The sequence below is a fragment of the Oncorhynchus nerka genome, linkage group LG13, assembly GCF_034236695.1.
Source record: "Oncorhynchus nerka isolate Pitt River linkage group LG13, Oner_Uvic_2.0, whole genome shotgun sequence".
NCBI lineage: Eukaryota > Metazoa > Chordata > Actinopteri > Salmoniformes > Salmonidae > Oncorhynchus > Oncorhynchus nerka.
In genome coordinates this window covers 67,427,998-67,447,890 of record NC_088408.1, presented here as the reverse complement: position 1 = coordinate 67,447,890, position 19,893 = coordinate 67,427,998, and the positions used below count along the sequence as shown (strand labels likewise).

The 19,893-nt window shown below is 51.0% G+C and overlaps 1 protein-coding gene across 11 annotated transcripts in view; it reads left to right on the top strand.

The window, feature by feature from the left end:
• The window catches only part of LOC115139960 (nuclear receptor corepressor 2), a 129,386-nt gene that overhangs the window by 100,345 nt on the left and 9,148 nt on the right, over window positions 1–19,893 (top strand). For 5 of the 11 annotated variants that reach the window (XM_065026606.1, XM_065026605.1, XM_065026603.1 and 2 more), the window contains exons 18-39: window positions 2,512–2,654; window positions 3,076–3,214; window positions 4,201–4,615; window positions 9,188–9,311; window positions 10,622–10,871; window positions 11,502–11,549; window positions 11,884–12,051; window positions 12,312–12,448; window positions 12,560–12,710; window positions 12,835–12,942; window positions 13,094–13,197; window positions 14,701–14,851; window positions 15,785–15,928; window positions 16,044–16,121; window positions 16,295–16,539; window positions 16,639–16,993; window positions 17,144–17,383; window positions 17,548–17,799; window positions 17,935–18,078; window positions 18,183–18,437; window positions 18,624–18,801; window positions 18,963–19,435. In XM_065026606.1, coding sequence (XP_064882678.1) covers window positions 2,512–2,654; window positions 3,076–3,214; window positions 4,201–4,615; window positions 9,188–9,311; window positions 10,622–10,871; window positions 11,502–11,549; window positions 11,884–12,051; window positions 12,312–12,448; window positions 12,560–12,710; window positions 12,835–12,942; window positions 13,094–13,197; window positions 14,701–14,851; window positions 15,785–15,928; window positions 16,044–16,121; window positions 16,295–16,539; window positions 16,639–16,993; window positions 17,144–17,383; window positions 17,548–17,799; window positions 17,935–18,078; window positions 18,183–18,437; window positions 18,624–18,801; window positions 18,963–19,435 — 4,302 coding nt within the window. The remainder of the gene's footprint in view (window positions 1–2,511; window positions 2,655–3,075; window positions 3,215–4,200; window positions 4,616–9,187; window positions 9,312–10,621; window positions 10,872–11,501; window positions 11,550–11,883; window positions 12,052–12,311; window positions 12,449–12,559; window positions 12,711–12,834; window positions 12,943–13,093; window positions 13,198–14,700; window positions 14,852–15,784; window positions 15,929–16,043; window positions 16,122–16,294; window positions 16,540–16,638; window positions 16,994–17,143; window positions 17,384–17,547; window positions 17,800–17,934; window positions 18,079–18,182; window positions 18,438–18,623; window positions 18,802–18,962; window positions 19,436–19,893) is intronic. The other 6 variants (XM_065026604.1, XM_065026610.1, XM_065026611.1 and 3 more) reach the window with 6 other exon arrangements.

Sequence of the window (19,893 nt, the reverse complement as noted above, 5' to 3'; positions counted from 1 at the left end):
CTCAACTCCCCTGCTCTCTCTCGCGCACTGCCTTTTTCTCTTCGCTGTTTACCCTCGGACTAGCTCTGTGTGTATGTGTTCGTGAGTGAGAGAGAAGCCGAGTGAATGTGTACCAGTGCATGCGTTTGTGCGTTTATGTGGATGTCTGTGTGTGCAGCTCTGCCTGCTAGCCGAGTGAGTGAGTGGGAGGGTGAGAGGGGTAAACGGGGAGAGATAGAGGAGAGATCAGATGAGGAGAGAGAGAGGCTGAGCACGTAGCACCGCCCCACAGTCCCACTTTCCTCGGAAAGTCCTCCCAGACGGCAGCCATTGGGGAAAGACACGGCTGAGAGCAATGGACTAGCCCTGACAGAGAAAGAGTGTGTGGGGGGACAAAGGGCGATCAACGAAAAAGCGAGGGAGAGGCGAGGAGCGGAGTATGTCAACCTGACACCGGCTCCAGTATCAGGCCAGCAGGAGGAGGGGTGTGGAGACTGAGCTGGAGCCTAGCTGTTTTCTTTCTCTGCCCCTCCGGAGTGGAATCACCGGGAAGCTCCAGCCTGCCTGCCTGCCGTCACGGAGATCAGACGGCCGATAGCGTGATACAGACCAGGGACACAAGGGACGGCTGGAGTGACAGGCACGTGAGAATGGGGACACTCACTCCCCGGCCCAGCTAGGTGTTGATTGGGCCGTAGGCGGGAGGAGCTTATGGAAATGAATGGTCATGATTGGTTGAGGGAGTTTACCACCTGCTGTAGTTGAGCAGCAGCTTCATTATTGGGATACTGATTCCTCTTATGTGTTGTCCACCAGCCGGGACCCTAATGGATCTAGAGCTGCTTGGGATTGTTCCTGTGCTCTGGTTAAACTGAATGGACCGGATCTGTGAGATGGAGTCGTAACAAAGTGACCCTTGACTTTCAGTGAAGAATTGCAGTGTCATTGCTTCAGGTTCACTAGGTAGAGCAAAGTGTGTTGTGTGACACGTAGCAGGGTGTCTGGCTGGACTTGTATGCTCTGGGCTGTAAAAGGAGAAGGCTGTAAAAGCTTAATAGATGTTAATCACGTGTTCCTCTCTCTTGGAACAAGCCCGGCCGACCGGCTCTGTCCCTTTCTCTCTCTCCCTCTCTCGCATCTCTCCTGCTTTGCCTTCCATGCCTGTAATGAATATTTCAAATGAAATACACCGTTTGTATTTTTTAACGATTGACGGATTGTCCATGCACAAAGGCCCTGAGAGGGAAGATGACAGGCAAGACCTGGACTGAGGCCGTGTTTGCGTGTATATGGGTAATCTCACGGAAGCAGTAACTTTGTGGTAACATGCTCTCACCTCTTTCTACTTTCTATTCCATGAAGTGTTATTGTTCCTCGTGTTCCTGGAGGGTACTGTAATCTGTATTTGATACACTTGTGGTTTAGGTACGATATCTAATCTGAGGTAAACTTTAGTTAAAGATGGATATGCGCTGCAGGCTGGGTGTTTCCTAAAGGCTTGTCTTATCGTGTGGTTGTTGTCAGATCGTTGTCCCACTGCATCCGCTTAGAGGCAATATCTTGGAACGTATAAACCCATGTCCGTTGTCGTCCCAGGAGGTTGTTGGGTCCATGTTCACTGATAACAGAGCGCAACATCCGTCAGTGAGTCTGTCCTCGTGCCAGAAGCTGTCAGGTTGGCACAGGAAACGAGTGGGCGGTATAAGCTCCTTAGTGTCTGCTGTTAATGAGCTGACCTTAGCTTACTGGAGAAACACTGAAACACACACACATTGGGCTTGTTCAACATTGGAGCTGCCGTTGCAGGTGACTGCCAACTGACTGATCTACAAATCACCTTGCATCGTAAATAACTACTTATTATTATTTATCAGTCAGTCACAATCAACCCACAATTCATCACAGATGCAGTCAACTCGAACACGCTCTTTTTCTCTCTTTTTCTTGTCTCTCTCTCGCTCTCTCTCTCTCTCTCTCGCTCTCTCTCTCACTCTCTCTCTCTCTGGTCTGTCTGTCTGGTCTGGTCTGGTCTGTCTGTCTGGTCTGTCTGTCTGGTCTGGTCTGTCTATCTGGTCTGTCTCACACACACACCAGCAGCAGGAGTGGTGTGTCCCATGACAGGTTGATCTATCCCAGGCAGCTCTGTGCCCAGCAGGGCTTCCAGACTCTTGTGTAAGACGCTATCATGTGGTTGACCGGGTAAAGGACCAGTCTTTCCTAGAACCGGGTGACTTCAAAGTTTCACATAATGTGACAGATAATGACCCCAGCCCAGTGGTGACAATTAGTGATGTCATTAGTTAGATTTGACAGGACAGGTTCAGCTAAGAACAGCAAATTGCACTGAGCCACACTGCTGAGTAGTAGTAGTAGTAGTGGTGTCTGTCTGTTCATGTTGGATTGAACAGACAGATGTTTGACAGATGGTCATTCTTCATGTAGTTAATTGGATGTAAATGATTATTCTATGTAACGAAAGTCTTTGGTGTTCTGCCTGTGCTGTGGTCTAATCCCCATCCATGTTAATTCCAGGTCTTCTCCAGTATGGTAGGAATTGGTCAGCCATCGCCAAGATGGTTGGCTCCAAAACTGTGTCACAGTGCAAGAACTTCTACTTCAACTACAAGAAAAGGCAGAAACTGGATGAGATTCTGCAGCAGCATAAAATGAAATCGGTAATGCCTTGTCTTTCATTCTACAACACGTAAATTAGGGATTGGCAACATTTTGAAGGCCCCCGGGTTAATTCCCTCCAAAAAATACACATAATTAAGCATTCAGAATTGCACAAAATGAACTTTAAAACATATATATTTTTTAATCTCCACTGTCAAGAGGGGGGCCACTAAAATGTTTTGCTCATAGTGTGTGTTGGGGGGGGGTTACGCAGACCCGCAAGCCCCCACCCCGATCAGAGTTGCTCATCCCTGAGTTAAATGATCAACTTGAAAGAGAACCTATAGTCTGAGCTAAGTAATGCACCAACCAAGCAGGCCATTTCTCAAAGTCCCAGACAGCAGTAGGCACATTTACCTCGTGGTTATCAGTGTGTTGCTCCCAGCCTGCTGTATTTAGTGTGTGTTGGTTTTCACCCAGGAGAGAGAGCGTAAGGCGCGGCGTAAAGGCAAAGCCCTACAAAGTGAAGAGGCCAGTGCCCCGTCTGCTGCCGAGGAAGAGGAGATGGAGGGTTCCGGGGCCAGCGGCAACGAGGAGGAAGCTCCCGAGGATGGAGAAGGTAGGAACAACACACACACACACACACACTACAATAATCAACGTCATAGAGGACAGGGACCCCATTGTCAGTATACCAACAGTCTTAAAGCACTGTCACAATACTCAAACTCACAATCACTCACTGATCAGAAAGCAGCCATGTACACTTTAAGACTAGTTTATGAAACCATTTTCAATCAATTTGAAGGTAATATCTTTATGGTGATATCATGTGATGGCAGTGTTTCTTGATTTAGAATGCCGAAGGGAGAATGAATGTAGTGCAACAAGGAATTTTAACAGCATCACAAGAATGTGTGTGTTGAACATGGAGTTGGATGTGAGAATAGAAAGACAGACTGACCACGTGGGCGTATGGGAATGAGAAACATATAGCTAAGACATTAGATCAATTATTTAAGTAGTTGTTTGCTCTGTAGCAAACATTTACAGAAGCGGTCTACCTAGCAAAATTTGAGTTTTTTTTTGTGTAAATTCTAGAATTTTCTGTTGGACCCTGGCTGATTGCTCATATTTCTGGTCAACTCATTTAAATACCGGGTTGATAACGGACCGTCGACTCACTTTAGACCGAATTCACAAGACTGTTATGCCTCGTCATTCTAGTAACCATGGAGAACATTATCGGACCCTGGGAATAATGTACAGTAGTAGTTTGTTGATACACAATCACCAATAGTCTGTTACCATAATAGAGCTGGGAAGACCCAGGGGATTTCCTTCATCACAATTGGGTTTTGTGTTCTCCCTCATTGTACAGTGAAACCTGATTAGGTGTAAAAGTGGCACTTTATAAATCTGGTTTCAGAGAAAGAAGGGGCACAAGAGAGGGGGAGAGGGATCGGAGTGAAAGAGGACAAGCGGATATAACAAGATTTACTGTAGGTTACTACCTAGCCAGACAGCCCATATAATATATGCGGTCTTCCCTTTGTCTCTCACGTGCTCACTCTCTATCTCACTCTCCTCTCTCTCCTGTATCAGGTGGGGCTAACAACAGCTCAGACACAGAGAGCCTGCCCTCTCCGCGTTCCTCTGAGGACAGCAAGGCTAAAGAGGAGGGTGGCGGTAGGGCCAAGGCTGGCTCCAAACCTGGGGACAAGGAGGCCTCAGGCTCCCCCATGGTCCAGGGAGGAGATGAAAAGCCCCCAGGAGATGGGGACAAGGCCATCAAGCAGGAGGTGAAGACTGAAGCAGGGGAGGGTAGCAAGGAGCTACCCAGTGAATCCACAGACGGAGACAGAAAGCCCCCCACTGCAGAGGCAGAGGAGAGCAAGAGCTCCTCCAAGAGCTCCAAGAGGGACCACGAGCCCAAGACTGGCTCCCATGCAGACAGTGACTCTAGCGCCACCTGCAGCGCTGATGAGGTGGAGGAGTCGGAGAACACAGAGAAGAACAGGTAGGGGCTTAGGTCTGGGTGGGGGCTCAGGGCTGGGTGGGGTGGTTGCAGGTGGGGGCTGGGTGCAGGGGGTTCCAGGTGGGGGAGCAGGGCTGGGTGGAGGGGGTTGCAGGTTGAGGCTCAGGGCTCGGGGCTGGTTGTAGGGGTTGCAGGTGGGGCTCAGGGCTGGGTAGAGGGGTTGCAGGTGGGGGCTCAGGGCTGGGTGGGGTGGTTGCAGGTGGAGGCTCAGGGCTGGGTAGAGGGGTTGCAGGTGGGGGCTCAGGGCTGGGTGGGGTGGTTGCAGGTGGGGGCTGGGTGCAGGGGGTTCCAGGTGGGGGAGCAGGGCTGGGTGGAGGGGTTGCAGGTCAGGGCTTGGGGCTGGTTGTAGGGGTTGCAGGTGGGGACTCAGGGCTGGGTGGAGGGGTTGCAGGTGAGTCTTTAGGGCTGGGTGGAGGGGTTGCAGGTGGGGACTCAGGGCTTGTTGTAGGGGTTGCAGTTGAGGGCTCAGGACTGGTTGTTGGGGTTGCAGGTGGGAGCTCAGTGCTGGGTGGAGGGGGTTGCAGGTGGGAGGTCAGGGCTGGGTGGAGGGGGTTCCAGGTGAGGGCGCAGGGCTGGGTGGAGGGGTTGCAGGTGGGGGCTCAGGGCTGGGTGGAGGGGGTTGCAGGTGGGGGCGCAGGGCTGGGTGGAGGGGTTGTGGCTGGGTGGAGGGGTTGCAGGTGAAGGGTTTGTGGCTGGGTGGAGGGGTTGCAGGTGAAGGGCTCGGGGCTGGGTGGAGGGGTTGCAGGTGAAGGGCTCGGGCTGGGTGGAGGGGTTGCAGGTGAAGGGCTCGGGCTGGGTGGAGGGGTTGCAGGTGAAGGGCTCGGGCTGGGTGGAGGGGTTGCGGGTGGAGGGCTCGGGCTGGGTGGAGGGGTTGCAGGTGAAGGGCTCGGGCTGGGTGGAGGGGTTGCAGGTGGAGGGGTTGCAGGTGGAGGGGTTGCAGGTGAAGAGGTTACAGGTAGAGTGCTCGGGGCTGGGTGGAGGGGTTGCAGGTGAAGGGTTTGTGGCTGGGTGGAGGGGTTGCAGGTGAGGGGCTCGGGGCTGGGTGGAGGGGTTGCAGGTGAAGGGCTCGGGGCTGGCTGGAGGGGTTGCAGGTGAAGGGCTCGGGCTGGGTGGAGGGGTTGCAGGTAGAGGGCTCGGGCTGGGTGGAGGGGTTGCAGGTGAAGGGCTCGGGCTGGGTGGAGGGGTTGCAGGTGAGGGGGCTCGGGGCTGGGTGGAGGGGTTGCAGGTGAAGTGCTCGGGCTGGGTGGAGGAGTTGCAGGTGGAGGGGTTGCAGGTGAAGGGGTTGCAGGTGAAGAGGTTACAGGTAGAGTGCTCGGGGCTGGGTGGAGGGGTTGCAGGTAAAGGGCTCGGGGCTGGGTGGAGGGGTTGCAGGTGAAGGGTTCGGGGCTGGGTGGAGGGGTTGCAGGTGAAGGGCTCGAGCTGAGTGGAGTGGTTGCAGGTGAAGGGCTCGGGGCTGGGTGGAGGGGTTGCAGGTGAAGGGTTCGGGGCTGGGTGGAGTGGTTGCAGGTGAAGGGCTCGGGCTGGGTGTAGTGGTTGCAGGTGAAGGGCTTGGGGCTGGGTGGAGTGGTTGCAGGTGAAGGGCTCGGGGCTGGGTGGAGTGGTTGCAGGTGAAGTGCTCGGGCTGGGTGGAGTGGTTGCAGGTGAAGGGCTCGGGCTGGGTGGAGGGGTTGCAGGTGAAGGGCTCGGGCTGGGTGGAGGGGTTGCAGGCCCTTAGTTGTCAGGCAATTTGTGGCAATACTCTACAACTATCATCAACCATTAACTCCTAAGGCCTTTGTGGGTGTGTGCATATGTACTAGAGCTAGGTGATATGGACAACACTCCCTGTCCTGCTAAATACTCTGAGCTATCACGATAACGATAAATTGAACACTAAGTTTTTAACAAAGTGCACCAAAGTTACTTTTTAATGTACTGACCAAAAATATAAACGCAACATGCAACAATATCAAAGATTTCACTGAGTTGCAGTTCATATAAAGTCAATAGAAATAAATAAATTAAATCCAATTTTATTTGTCACATACATGTGTTTAGCAGATGTTATTGCGGGTGTAGCAAAATGCTGCGTTTCTATAACAGTGCAGTAATATCTAACAATACACACATTCTAAAGTAAAGGAATGGATTTAAGAATATATACATATTTCGACGAGCAATGTCAGAGCGGCATAGACTAAGATACAGTAGATAGTATAGAATACAGTATATACATATGAGATGAGTAATACAAAATATGTAAACACTATTAAAGTGGCCAGTGATTTCAAGTCTATGTATATAAGAGACTGAAAAACAGCTTTGATCTCAAGGACATCAGACTGTTAAATAACCATTACTAGCACATTAGAGGCTGTGCTAGTAATGGTTATTTAACAGTCTGATGTTCTTGAGATCAAAGCTGTTTTTCAGTCTCTCAGTCCCAGCTTTGATGCACCTGTACTGACCTCGCCTTCTGGATGATAGCAGGGTGAACAGGCAGTGGCTCAGGTGGTTGTTGTCCTTGATGATCTTTTTGGCCTTCCTGTGACATCGGGTGCTGTAGGTGTTCTGGAGGGCAGGTACCTTGCCCGCAGTGATGCGTTGGGCAGACCGCACCACCCTCTGGAGAGCCCTACGGTTGTGGGCGGTGCAGTTGCCGTACCAGGCGGTGGCACAGCCCGACAGGATGCTCTCGATGGTGCATCTGTAAAAGTTTGAGGGTTTTAGGTGCCAAGCCAAATTTCTTCAGCCTCCTGAGGTTGAAGAGGCGCTGTTGTACATTCTTCACCACACTGTATGTGTGTGGACCATTTCAGTTTGTCAGTTATATGTACGCCTAGGAACTTTAGGCTTTCCACCTTCTCCACTGCGGTTCTGTGGATAGGGGGGTGCTCCCTCTGCTTTTTACTGAAGTCCACGATCATCTCCTTTTGTTGATGTTGAGTGAGAGGTTATTTTCCTGGCACCACACTCCCAGGGCCCTCACCTCCTCCTGTATTGTCATTGTTGATAATCAGGCCTACAACTGTTGCGTCGTCTGCAAGCTTGATGATTGAGTTGGAGTCATGCGTGGCCACGCAGTCATGGGTGAACAGGGAGTACAGGAAGGGGCTGAGAACGCATCCATGTGGGCCGATGTAGAGGTGTTGTTTCCTACCTTCACCACTTGCACAGGGCGGGGCTCAGAGCTTAACGATGAGCTTGGAGGGTACTATGGTGTTGAATGCTGAGCTAGATTCAATTAACAGCATTCTTGCATAGGTATTCCTCTTGTCCAGATGGGATAGGGCAGTGTGCAGCACAAGGTTCACCTGTGTAATGATCATGCTATTGAATCAGCTTCTTGATCTGTAGATGATTTATCTTGGCAAAGGACAAATGCTCACTAACAGGGATGTGAACAAATTTGTGCACAACATTTGAGAGAAGTAAGCTTTTTGTGCATATGGAGCATTTCTGGCATCTTTTATTTCAGCTCATGACAAATGGGACCAACACTTTACATGTTGCGTTTATATTTTTGTTCAGTGTATTACCCTTAAAATCCACTACTACTGCTTTGAATGCTGTAGCTCAATTGTCCTGTTAGCAATTGCCTATATTCACAGATTTTTTTTAGGCAACTTATTATCAATATCAGTAAAATGTCCTCTAAATGGCTGGTTGGGTCGGTGTTGATATTTTTCGGTTTATAGTCCAAGTTCTAAGATGTTTGTGTGTGCGTTCCTGCCTGCAGACGCAATGTGTGTGTGTGTGTGTGTGTGTGTCAAAGATGTGGGCTGACAGAAGTGGGGATTCGTCCTGCAGAGTATTTGTTCAGATTTTTCCATGACAGCAGACTGCATGTATTGGCAGAGCCTAGGGGAACGTTGCCCTCTGTGCCAAAGCAAACAATGGGAGGGAGTGTGTGTGTGCGCCCCAGTTTCTCTCATTGGGTGTGTGGGTGTTCCGGAGTATCTGTGTGTGTTTTTATGTGTGTATCTGTGAGTAGGGGATGGGTGGTTGGGCTCGTGGGATGGAAAAGCAGTCAGACCCTCTGCTCTCTTTGTGTTTTCATAGTGCGAGGTTCTGCTCAGGGTCAATCCGTGTTTATGGGAAAAGTAAATAAGAGAAGCCCGGCTATGGCCATATTAAGGAATGTGTGGTACATCCATTGGCAGGCTACTGAATGAGAAAGTGTGTTCTAGTTACCTCCCTCATTCTTTTTCTCTCGCTCTCTTGCGCGAGCTCTGGCTCGATCTCTCTCCTGTGGGCTCTGGCTCGCGCTCTGACTCGAGCGCTTGCTCTCTCTCGCGAGCAGAGAGCACTTGCTCTCTCGCGCGAGCGCGCGCTTTCTCACTTGCACTCTCTGGCCTGCGCTTTCTCTCGCGCTCTCTCTCGTGCTCTCTCTCTCTTGCTCTTACTCTCTCTCTCTCTCTCTCTCATTCTCTCTCACACTTCACTCTTTTTCTCGCTTTCTTTCACAATCTTTTGCTCTCCTTCTCTTTCTCTCTTTCTCTCCTCCCTCCTCCCCTTCGCTCTCTCTCGTTCCTTCCTCCTCTTCATTCCCTCCTTTTTTATTTCTCTCTCCAGGATGACGTCCCCAAACCGGCCCAGCCTTCTAAACTATGCTCATGATGGGGTCATCTCCTCCCCCCTGCAGAAGCCCATGGACCTGAAGCAGCTCAAACAGAGGGCTGCGGCCATCCCCCCTATTGTGAGTCTTACCACTTAACCCCTCGTCTCTTTACACACTGTTGCCAGTATCTTAGTCTTCTCCATCCTTGGAGAGCATATGAGAGCCAGCCTGGTATACAGTCACTTAACTAAGGATTTATAAGTCCAGTCTGGTATACAGTCACATATACAATTGAAGTCGGAAGTTTTTCGCAATTCCTGACATTTATTCCTAGTAAAAAGTCCCTGTCTTAGGTCAGTTAGGATCACCACTTTATTTTAAGAATGAATAATAGTAGAGAGAATGATTTATTTCAGCTTTTCTTTCTTTCATCACAATCCCAGTGGGTCAGAAGTTTACATACACTCCATTAGTATTTGGTAGCATTACCTTAAAATTGTTAAACTTGGGTCAAACGTTTTGGGTAGCCTTCCACAAGCTCCCCACAATAACTTGGGTGAATTTTGGCCCATTCCTCCTGACAGAGCTGGTGTAACTGAGTTAGGTTTGTAGGCCTCCTTGCTCACAAACGCTTTTTCAGTTCTGCCCAAATGTTCTATAGGATTGAGGTCAGAGCTTTGTGATGGCCACTCCAATACCTTGACTTTGTTTTCCTTAAGCCATTTTGTCACCGCTTTGGAAGTATGCTTGGGGTCATTGTCCACTTGGAAGACCCATTTGCAACCAAGCTTTAACTTCCTGACTGATGTCTTGAGATGTTACTTCAATTTCTCCAAAGAGTACGTGCGACCTTTGTCCCCATGTGCAGTTGCAAACCGTAGTCTGGCTTTTTTTATGGCGGTTTTGGAGCACTGGCTTCCTCCTTGCTGAGAGGCCTTTCAGGTTATGTTGATATAGGACTCGTTTTACTGTAGATATAGATACTTTTGTACCTGTTTCCTCCAGCATCCTCACAAGGTCCTTTGCTGACTTCAACTGTAAGTCCAGCCTGGTAAACAGTCACATATAAATCCTTAGATAAGTCCAGCCTGGTAAACAGTCACATATAAATCCTTAGATAAGTCCAGCCTGGTAAACAGTCACATATAAATCCTTAGATAAGTCCAGCCTGGTCATTCTACCCCTGTCAGTAGTATTAAGGCCAGCCCTCCTGTAATGACAATACTGCTGCTTCCACAGATAACAACATGGTGGGTAAAATGATAAAGACATATTTGTATTAGATAAGCAGGCCATCTGGAGCAGATGGGATAGATTGACCCAGAGGAGGAACAAGATGCCAGACATTAAGGAAAACAATAAGAGGAATAGGGTCACTGGATGTGTGTAAGGTTAGTGTTTGTATGTGTATCAGCTACTCACGGTGCCTCTCTCTACTGTTTATGCAGATGCCCCAGATCCCGGAGGGTGGCCCGCGGGTTGGGGTTGGTAAGGCCGTGCTGCCCCCTCATGCCCTGGCTCTCTACCAGCAGCAGATCACCATGGCCCACGGAGAGTCCTCCCAGGAGGCCAAGCAGCAGCAGCATGCAGGTCAGCCCAGCAAACAGCACCCTTACCCAGCGCATGGTGACAGAGACCCCCACAACATCAGCAGCCCCCGTGTCCGCCCACGCAGCCCCTCCACCAGCGACAAGGACGGTACGAACACCAGCTCTCCCTCTCTCGCTCTCTCTCTCTCGCTCTTTCTCGTTCTCTCTCGTTCTCTCTCGTTCTCGCTCTCTCTTTTCAGCTCCTCTCATCCTTCTGCTCAGTCTAAACCCGACTCCCTTGGTTCTAGATTATTAGGCTATGTGCTGATTTGAAGGGGATTATGTCAGTTCTACACTGTTTGGTGTTGTGCTGGTATTGATCTTTGGTATCCCCGTGCAGTGGGATCTGTGTCGGGTTGTTGAGTTCAGTCTTGGATATCCTTTGAGAGTTGTGCTCCATGTTAATTGCTAGACCTGTCTAGACCTAGTCTTATTTAGAAGATGTTGACACAGGGTGAACTGAAGAGTTTCCATCTGGGGCCCTTAAAGAAGCCGAGGTAACCCGGGACCAAGGCCTATGTAACTACGGAGGATCTCCTATTGTTATGAACCCTGGAGAAAACACAGCCCAGTGGCAAGGGGGGGGCGGTGTTCTGTGTGAGTCGCAATACAGTAAACTGAGGAGGTAGCCTGTGTGTGTAGGGATTCCAGTCACATGGACATGTGTGAGTGTATGTATGAGTGTGATGATGTGAGTACCGGGTATGTGATCAGCTGCAGTATGTCTGTGTCCCTGCAGAGCTGGAAGGCAACGAGAGGTGGCTGCAGACTCTACTTCACGGATTACGTAGGTTCACACCCCGCCCTGCTCTATCCCTAACTCATACCCCTTCGGCCAACACACGCCTAGCTAAATTCACTTCCTTAGCGGGGTTTGACTGTGTGTGTGTACACTAAACACTAGCAATGGGTTTGGCAGTGTGTTTGTACTCTAAACACAAGGGATGGCTGTGTGGAGCAGCGTTGCTGTGTGGCTGGCTGCGCTCCTTGCTATGATGATGATAAGGAGGAGCATAACAAGCCAGTGCTGGCCAAGGGATGACTCTCGGCTTCCAGACAGTGTTGGTAAGGGCCAGTATTGGCTAGTTGCTGAGTGTGTGTTTGTGTGTCCCGTCTTACAGATAAGTCCCGGGCCTTCTCTCCTCACGGAGACCCTAAGAAGCAGGCGGTGGGGCCAGAGGACCTGAGGGCCACTACCCTGGGCCGGCCTGTCATGTCCCCCTACCCAATGTCCCCTCGAGACATGGCCAAGCTCAGCCACGATCAACACCTGCTCCACTATAACTCATGTGAGTCCCACTACAAGCCCTCTCTAACCACAAGGGCTCCCATACTGTACTTTGTTGGGAAATGTTTGTTGAATTTGTTGTCCTCAGGGCAGCATCATCAGGCCCTCATCCCCTGTAGTTCAGGTGCCAGCTCCCGTTTCACTGTTATGTCCCCATGCTTTGCGCTCTCCTTAGCCAATCTCCTTATACTTATTATTTCCTATCAAATCCTGCCCTGTCTATATTTGTATCCATATAAAAGTATCTGTCTGTGATCTCAGCTTTCCAGCAGGTTGGCCACTCTGGACCCCCTGGTCTGCAGCAGGATGGCATCAGGTTGGCAGCGGTGCGCCCCCTCCACATGCCAGAGCCACCCCCTCTCATCTCCTCCAACAAGCCAGGGGGGTCTATCACACAGGTACAGTACACTAAGGTTTCTCCAGAGAACCATAGCACCCATTTAGATTGGGGGAAGTGAATGGAGTGTTGCCATGCACTATGCTCACTGTTGTTGCTGTGTGGTTCACAGGGAACCCCAGTGCAGCTTCATAGCCCGGCTCACGGGATGGACCATGGGAAGATGCCCCCTGCACAGATGGGTTTGTCCTGGATGGATCAGAGGAAAGTGGGTGAGTCCAAGTGTCTGGAGTGGGTGCAGCATTCCCAGCCTTGGTTTGCTGGTGAGTTGCCCTCTTCTTGTCCTAAGCTTCAATTCTCTGTTTGGGTGTCCTGGGCTTTCTGCACTGACACACTCTCCTCTCTGCTCTCATCTCACACTGTACCCCTCTGACTCGCACACACCAGGTCCCTACCCTGTGGTGAAGCAGGAGCAGCTGTCCCCGCGGTGCTCGTCCTCCCAGGCAGAGAACCTGTCCACGCAGGGGGCGCCCCACGACTCCAACGCTGGACGTGGTGAGTTCACAGCTAGATACACTACACACCCATCTGTCAGTACACTGTTCTCTGCTCATATGGATTCTCTGCTCTGTTATTGGGGCATAAACAGACCTCCATGCCAGTGTAAAGCCCTGACTTTGTTCTCCTGGATGTGTTGAATTTTCAGGGTCCATGCCAGCGGTGCAGGGGGGCAGCATCACGAAGGGCATCCCTGGGACCAGAGTTCACCAGGACTCCCCCATCTCCTACCGAGGAGGCTCCATCACCCAGGTAAGAGCAACACACCGACCACGACGCTGTGCTTCTGCTAACTGGGCCGTACTTATTACCACGACTAACAGCTTTGGCCTAAAATTGTCACCGGGCTGTTTATTGTACGTCTCCAAATGAAACGAGGACAACGACACAGGCATGTTGAGAGGTCATGAGCCCAGGCTGGAAAGTTAGGCTGGGTAAAGGCTGTGGCAACAGGCAGGCAGGATCTCACTGCTGATCCTGACGGGTGTGACATAACCGTGGCTCTGACTGCTCCCTGTCGCCCTAGCAACAGGTACACACTGTACCATGTCTGTTCCCTACTTGATTTATCTGTTTACTCTCTCCACTCGCTAAGCCCCGTCACTGATACGCACGGTCTTCAGCCTGATGTAATAACTCCCTCAGCCAACTGGCCTGGAAATGGGATGAGATTATATGTGCCCAGATAGATAACTGAGGGAAAGGTGAGAGTTCGTATATAATCAGAGTGGGTGGGGATGTCGCACGGCGGCTCCTTTGTTTGTCTAGCTGACTGCTAGGCAGAGTGAAAGCCTATCTGTCAATGAGGTGTGTGTGTGTGTGTGTACAGATAAGCTTTGCGGCATCGGGTGCGTAAGTCTCTCGCATCTCCCTTGATGACATTGGATGCTGAGGGGAGATAGGAAGGGTGTTTGTCAAGGCCACTCGATCCTGTGAGACGAGCCCCCCTCCCCCCAACTCTCCACTAGTGGTCTGGCTTCTGATGGCACTATCCCCCCCCCCCCCCCCCCGAATATAATTTGACGTACACTTTAGTCATTAAGCAGAGCGATGTACAATTAGTGTATTTATTTTAAGGCAGCTAGGAGGGACACCCACAACACAGTCATAGTAAGTACATTTTCCCTCAATAAAGGAGCAAAAGTCAGCGCTAGTAAGGGTGGGTAGAAAAGTGTTAGTTCATGAAAGGTGTTTTGGGGGGGGGGGGGGGCGGGCCTGTGCGCGCGCTCTCTCTCTCAGCCTCCCAGCAGGCTTACGTAAACCCCCACTAGCCGTGGCGCAAATCTGACTCGCACTGAAAGTGTGCCAGAGACATGACTCAATAGCCCTGACCAAACCCGCTGCTGCCATTCTGTCACCTGGTGTTGGCACTGCAGAGTGTGTGTGGGGGTTATTGTCTGAGACACAAATTGTGTTCTTATGTGACAAGGCTGCCGCTGGTATAGTAGTGAGAAATTCAATTTGTTTAGCGTGCGGGCTCTGTTGCAGCAGCGGTCAGGACAAAAAGCTCTGTCGTCGTTGAATCATAACGTGACATCCACGCGCATGACAACAATTGCCACACAATTCTCCGATTGGCATCAGCGAGCGATAAACCATCCGTATGATCTTAATCATCGTCACAATAAACAAAGAACATTCAGGACAAATATGCATCTTACAACAACGAGCAATGAAAGAGTTAAACTGACATCTGCTGTATCTTGTGGGGTGATTGGCTGTTGTGTTCCTCTGCGTTTGTCCCTCCCTCCACAGGGCACCCCGGCCGACGTTCTGTACAAGGGGACCATAACCCGTCTGATCACGGAAGACAATCCCAGCAGGGCAGAGAGGGAGCGGGACGAGGCCCTGTCCAAAGGACACGTGGTCTATGAGGGCATCAGCGGACACATCCTCACCTATGACCGTCAGTTCTCTAACCTAGAAACACCGTGCTACTACACTTACACTACCGTTCAAAAGTTTGGGGTCACTTAATGTCCTTGTTTTTGAAAGAAAAGCACATGTTTTGTCCATTAAAATAACATCAAATTGATCAGAAATACAGTGTAGACAATGTTAATGTTGTAAATGACTATTGTAGCTTGTCTAGTTTGGTGTTTTGCAGGTACTATTTTATGAAGCTGCCAGTTCAGGACTTGTGAGGCGTCTGTTTCTCAAACTAGACACACTAATGTACTTGTCTTCTTGCTCAGTTGCGCACCGGGGCCTCCCACTCCTCTTTCTATTCTGGTTAGAGACAGTTTGCGCTGTCTGTGAAGGGAATAGTACACAACGTTGTACCAGGTCTTCAGTTTCTTGCCAATTTCTCACATGGAATAGCCTTCGTTTCTCAGAACAAGAATAGATTGACGAGTTTCAGAAGAAAGATCTTTGTTTCTGGCCATTTTGAGCCTGTAATCGAACCCACAAATGCTGATGCTCCAAATACTTTATTGCTTCTTTAATCATTACAACAGTTTTCAGCTGTGGTTTTCTAATGATCAATTAGCCTTTTAAAATGATCAACTTGGATTAGCTAACACAACGTGCCATTGGAACACAGGAGTGATGGTTGCTGATAATGGGCCTATGTAGATATACCATAGAAAATCAGCCTTTTCCCGCAACAATAGTCCTTTACAACATTAACAATGTCTACACTGTATTTCTGATCAATTTGATGTTATTTTAATGGACCAAAAATGTGCTTTTCTTTCAAAAACAAGGACATTTCTAAGTGGCCCCAAACTTTTTGCATACTGTAACAACAGGAACAGAGGCATCGCCTTTAGTCTTGAAGAGTTAAAACCGCCTCTCAATGCCCTGTTGACTGTTGTTTGTGGCGTGTTCTCCTCAGGCCTACCCTCTCAGAACCCTAAAGAAGACGGCCGGGGCCAGCCTGGGGAGATCTTGGGGCTGAAGCGCCCCTATGATGTCATGGAGGGAGGGATCTCCAGGGGGCTGCCCATGAGGGACTCTCTGTCTGCAGCCAACTGTGAGGGTAAGTTGAGGAGTCCGCTACCCTCTAAGAGCTCTAGCATGTACTTTACATAGACCTAGAGTCCTACAAGGACGAAAAAAATGCTACTCTTTCTTCACTCCCCCACATACTTCAGGTCTGATGGGTAGAGCCATGCCCCATGAGAGAGACAGCCCACACCCGACCCACCACATCCGTGGTTCCATTTCACAGGGTAATTATTCCATACACTGTGTTATCCTAGTCACTGCATCAGGGTTGTTGTACAATCACTGCATCGCCTAGTTGAACAATCGCTCAAGAGAAGTTAATTGTCAATAAAGTTCCAGTCTGACTTCAAATTTGAACTCCTGTGCATTTGTGTTCCTCGTCCTCTTCCCCCCCCAGGTATCCCCCGTCACCTGGAACCCCAGGATGGCTACATGAGGCGAGAGCCCAAGCAGATGAAGAGAGAGGGCTCCCCGCCCCGAGGGCCTAGCCAGATGGCTGACCCCATGAAGGGCCGAGACAGCATGGTGCCCACCGTGAAGGAGGGGGGCCGATCCATCCACCTCATTCCCAGAGAGGAGCTCCGACAGATGCCCGAAGGCATGATGATGGCCAAGGCTGGCAAAGATGGCATCATAGCACAGGTGAGTGGAACGCCACACTGTAGATGCACTGTGCCTCAGGGAAATAAAAGCAAGACAAGTCCCTGTTGGTAGAGATATTCAGTGTTTCCTTTTTTTCAGGGTGCTCCAATGAAGCAGGAGCAGGGTGGCTTAAGGAAGGGGCATGACGTTCGTTCCATCATCGCCAGCTCCCCGCGCTCCCACTACGGCATGCCCCCTCACCTGGAGATGCGGGGGCCTGAGCAGCGGGGCCGCTACGAGGAAGGTCCTAAGGGTCGGCCCAGCGCTGTGGTCAGCACGGCCAGCTCCATGGCCCGCTCCTCGCCTCTGGCCATGGGGGGCGATCAGGGTGGCAAGGCCCACCACAGCCCCGTTGGCTACGAGGAACACAAGGGTGGCATGAGGGCTCCCTACACTGGTCCTTCTCACAGAGGATCCCCGCTGTCCAGAGAATCAGGCCAGCGGCAGCATGAAGGTATGTCACACACCGATACCGGACTGTGCACTGTCGTAGAACCGGTCTGATTGTGACGCATGGTTGAAATGAAAAGAGCTCATGTGAAGCCCACCGTGTTTGTGTTCTGAAGCATCCTTCTCTCTCCCGTCTCTCCTCTGTGTGGTCCAGGCTCCAATAAGAATCAGCCTCAGGAGCGCAAGTCCACACCCACCCCTAGGGAGATGAGCTCCGGCAAGTCACCGCTGTCGGGCGTTGCCGAGCAGCAGGCCCAACAACAGGCCCAACAACAGGCATCCCTGGCGTCGTACGAGCGTCTGCTGCAGGGTCTGGGGGCTGACGTGTACCGAGGTCAGATCCCCCTGGCCTTTGACCCTGCTGCCCTGCGTCAGGGCATCCCCATCGACCCAGGTACATAGTACACGATTGGACCCTTCTCGTGTCCACTGTACAGTTCTACGTAGGAGCTCCTTCAATAACTGCTCTTTCTGTCTGTTGGAGGGGTGTGGTCGCGGGGGGAGGGTGTACGTGATAATATGGCTTTATATGGTCTCTTTGTCTTCCTCCTCATTTAGCAGCCTACTACCTGCCTCGTCACCTGGCCCCTAACCCTGGCTACCCTCACCCCTACCCCTACCTGATCCGGGGCTTCCCCGACACGGCGGCACTGGAGAACCGCCAGACGCTGCTCAACGACTACATCACCTCCCAGCAGATGCACCAGTGGCCTGCAGCCGCCGCCATGGCTGCCCAGCGCTCAGACCTGCTGAGGGGGCTCTCACCACGGGACCAGCCCCTCCAACTGCCCTACTCTGCTGCCCCGCGCGGTGAGCCTCACTCTGGTCATGGTGCAAACACACACACACACACACATACACACACAAAAAGTAGCCTAGCTGGACCAGTGTAGTGTAGCGCAGTCTGTAGTTTTGACTAGTGTTGTTCTTTCTTCTTGTTCACAGGGATCATCGATCTGTCTCAGGTGCCACACTTACCTGTCCTGGTCCCTCCCTCTGCAGGGTCTTCCGGCTCCCCCATGGACCGCATCACCTACATCCCTGGAGCCTTCCCTAGCCAGCCATACACCTCCTCTCCCATCTCACCAGGTACTGGACTGGACTCTACACCAGCCAGCGTTCTGTGTTTTTAAATGTGATGCTGTGTGACGGACTCATCTGTGTTTTGTTTGTGCCTCTCCTGTGCTGTGTAGTTGGGCCCCAACACATGAGCAAGCAGCACGGCACACCATCCTCTGCTGACCGCGAGCGGGAGAGAGACCGGGAGAGAGACCGCGAGAGGGAGCGGGAGAGAGACCGCGAGAGGGACCGGGAACAGGAGAGAGAGAGAGAGAGGGATCGCGAGAGACAACGAGACAGAGACAGAGAGCGGGAGAGAGAGCGGGACAGGGACAGAGAAAAGGGGATCTCTCACGGCAACGTGGAACACGCCCCCATCTGGAGACCAGGTGTGTAAAGATAGCGACCCACTCACTGTCTGTCTGTCTGCTATTCAATTATTACACTATTATGTTATTACCATGATAGTAGTACATTTACTGCACATGGTCTGTGTTGGATGTCTATGCTGTTGTTCTATGAGATGATATGAGCTCTGTGCTGTGTGTAATATATCTGTACCCTCCCTCCCTCAGGCACAGAGCACAGCTCAGGTGGTAGTGTCAGGCCGTCCTCCCACTCTGGCTATGGCCACCAGCACTCCCCGGTGTCCCCTCGCACCCAGGACAGTGTCCAGCAGAGGCCCAGCGTCCTGCACAACACTGGGGGCAAGAGTCTGCCTGTCAGCGACCACAACAACCCCTCTGTGCTAAGGTAACCTGCTTGGTGACAGGCATGACATACATGGTTGGATAAATGGCAAAGCATCTCCTGCTGCAGGTGCCTTCTAAATAAGATGTGCAGACTGTGGTGGAGGTTCATCTGTGGTTGGCATGTTTACTGACTGTTTTAGTGATTTTGTTTTCCTCTCACAGGTCCATGCCAGGCTCAAATCGCTACCCAGGCTACGCCTACCAACAAAGCATGGACTCTAAGGAAATGAGCCGGGATGGGGGCAAGAGTAGGGGAGGCCTTCCCAAACACACCCAAGACCAACATGGGCCCTCTATATCCTCCAGCAAATCTGACCCCAAGCTGGCCAGCCCTAACCAAGGGGGTTACCCCAGCCCCTACCCCCAGGGCTCTTCAGCCTCTCACCACTCAGGGCGACCCCCTCACCTGCTGCCCCCCCAGTCGGATAGCGCTGCTGGCCGCGGAGAAAGTGGCACACCTAGTAGGGAAAAGACTCAAAACAAACCGATGTCCGTTCAGGAACAAGAGCTCCGAGCACTCGGTAAGACCACCATGACTGCGGCCAACTTCATAAACGCGATTATCATGCGTCAAATTTCTTGTGAAACGGGGATGCCAGAGACGGGCTCGCTCGTGGCCAACAGCGCCAGTGATGGTAAGACGCTCTGGATCCCAGGGTCCCCTCATCACCCAGACCCTCCCCTCGTCCGTCTGGCCTATTGCACGCTGTGGTGGTTGGGCATTATCAAATCAGTCCAAATTATTTTTGACATTAATTTTTTTTGTGTTCTTTTCTACGCTATGCTATTTTTTTTGTGTAACGTAGAGAACTATAAAAAAATATATATATCCAAACGTGACCATCTAATTATTATTGAGCACGTTTTGACATTGAGAAGAAGAAACAGTCTAAACTGGAGCTTACATAGACATAATATTAAGGAGCAGAAAGCAGCTTACGAGCTGGATAAATCAAATTATTCAATGACTATATATTTTTATTAAAAGACCTATGTGTTGACCATTTATTATGGTACAAAGAACCCAATTGGTATTTCCTTGGAGAGAGATCCTAGATGCCCTTTTAAGGTATCATTCAAAGATGGCTCAGTG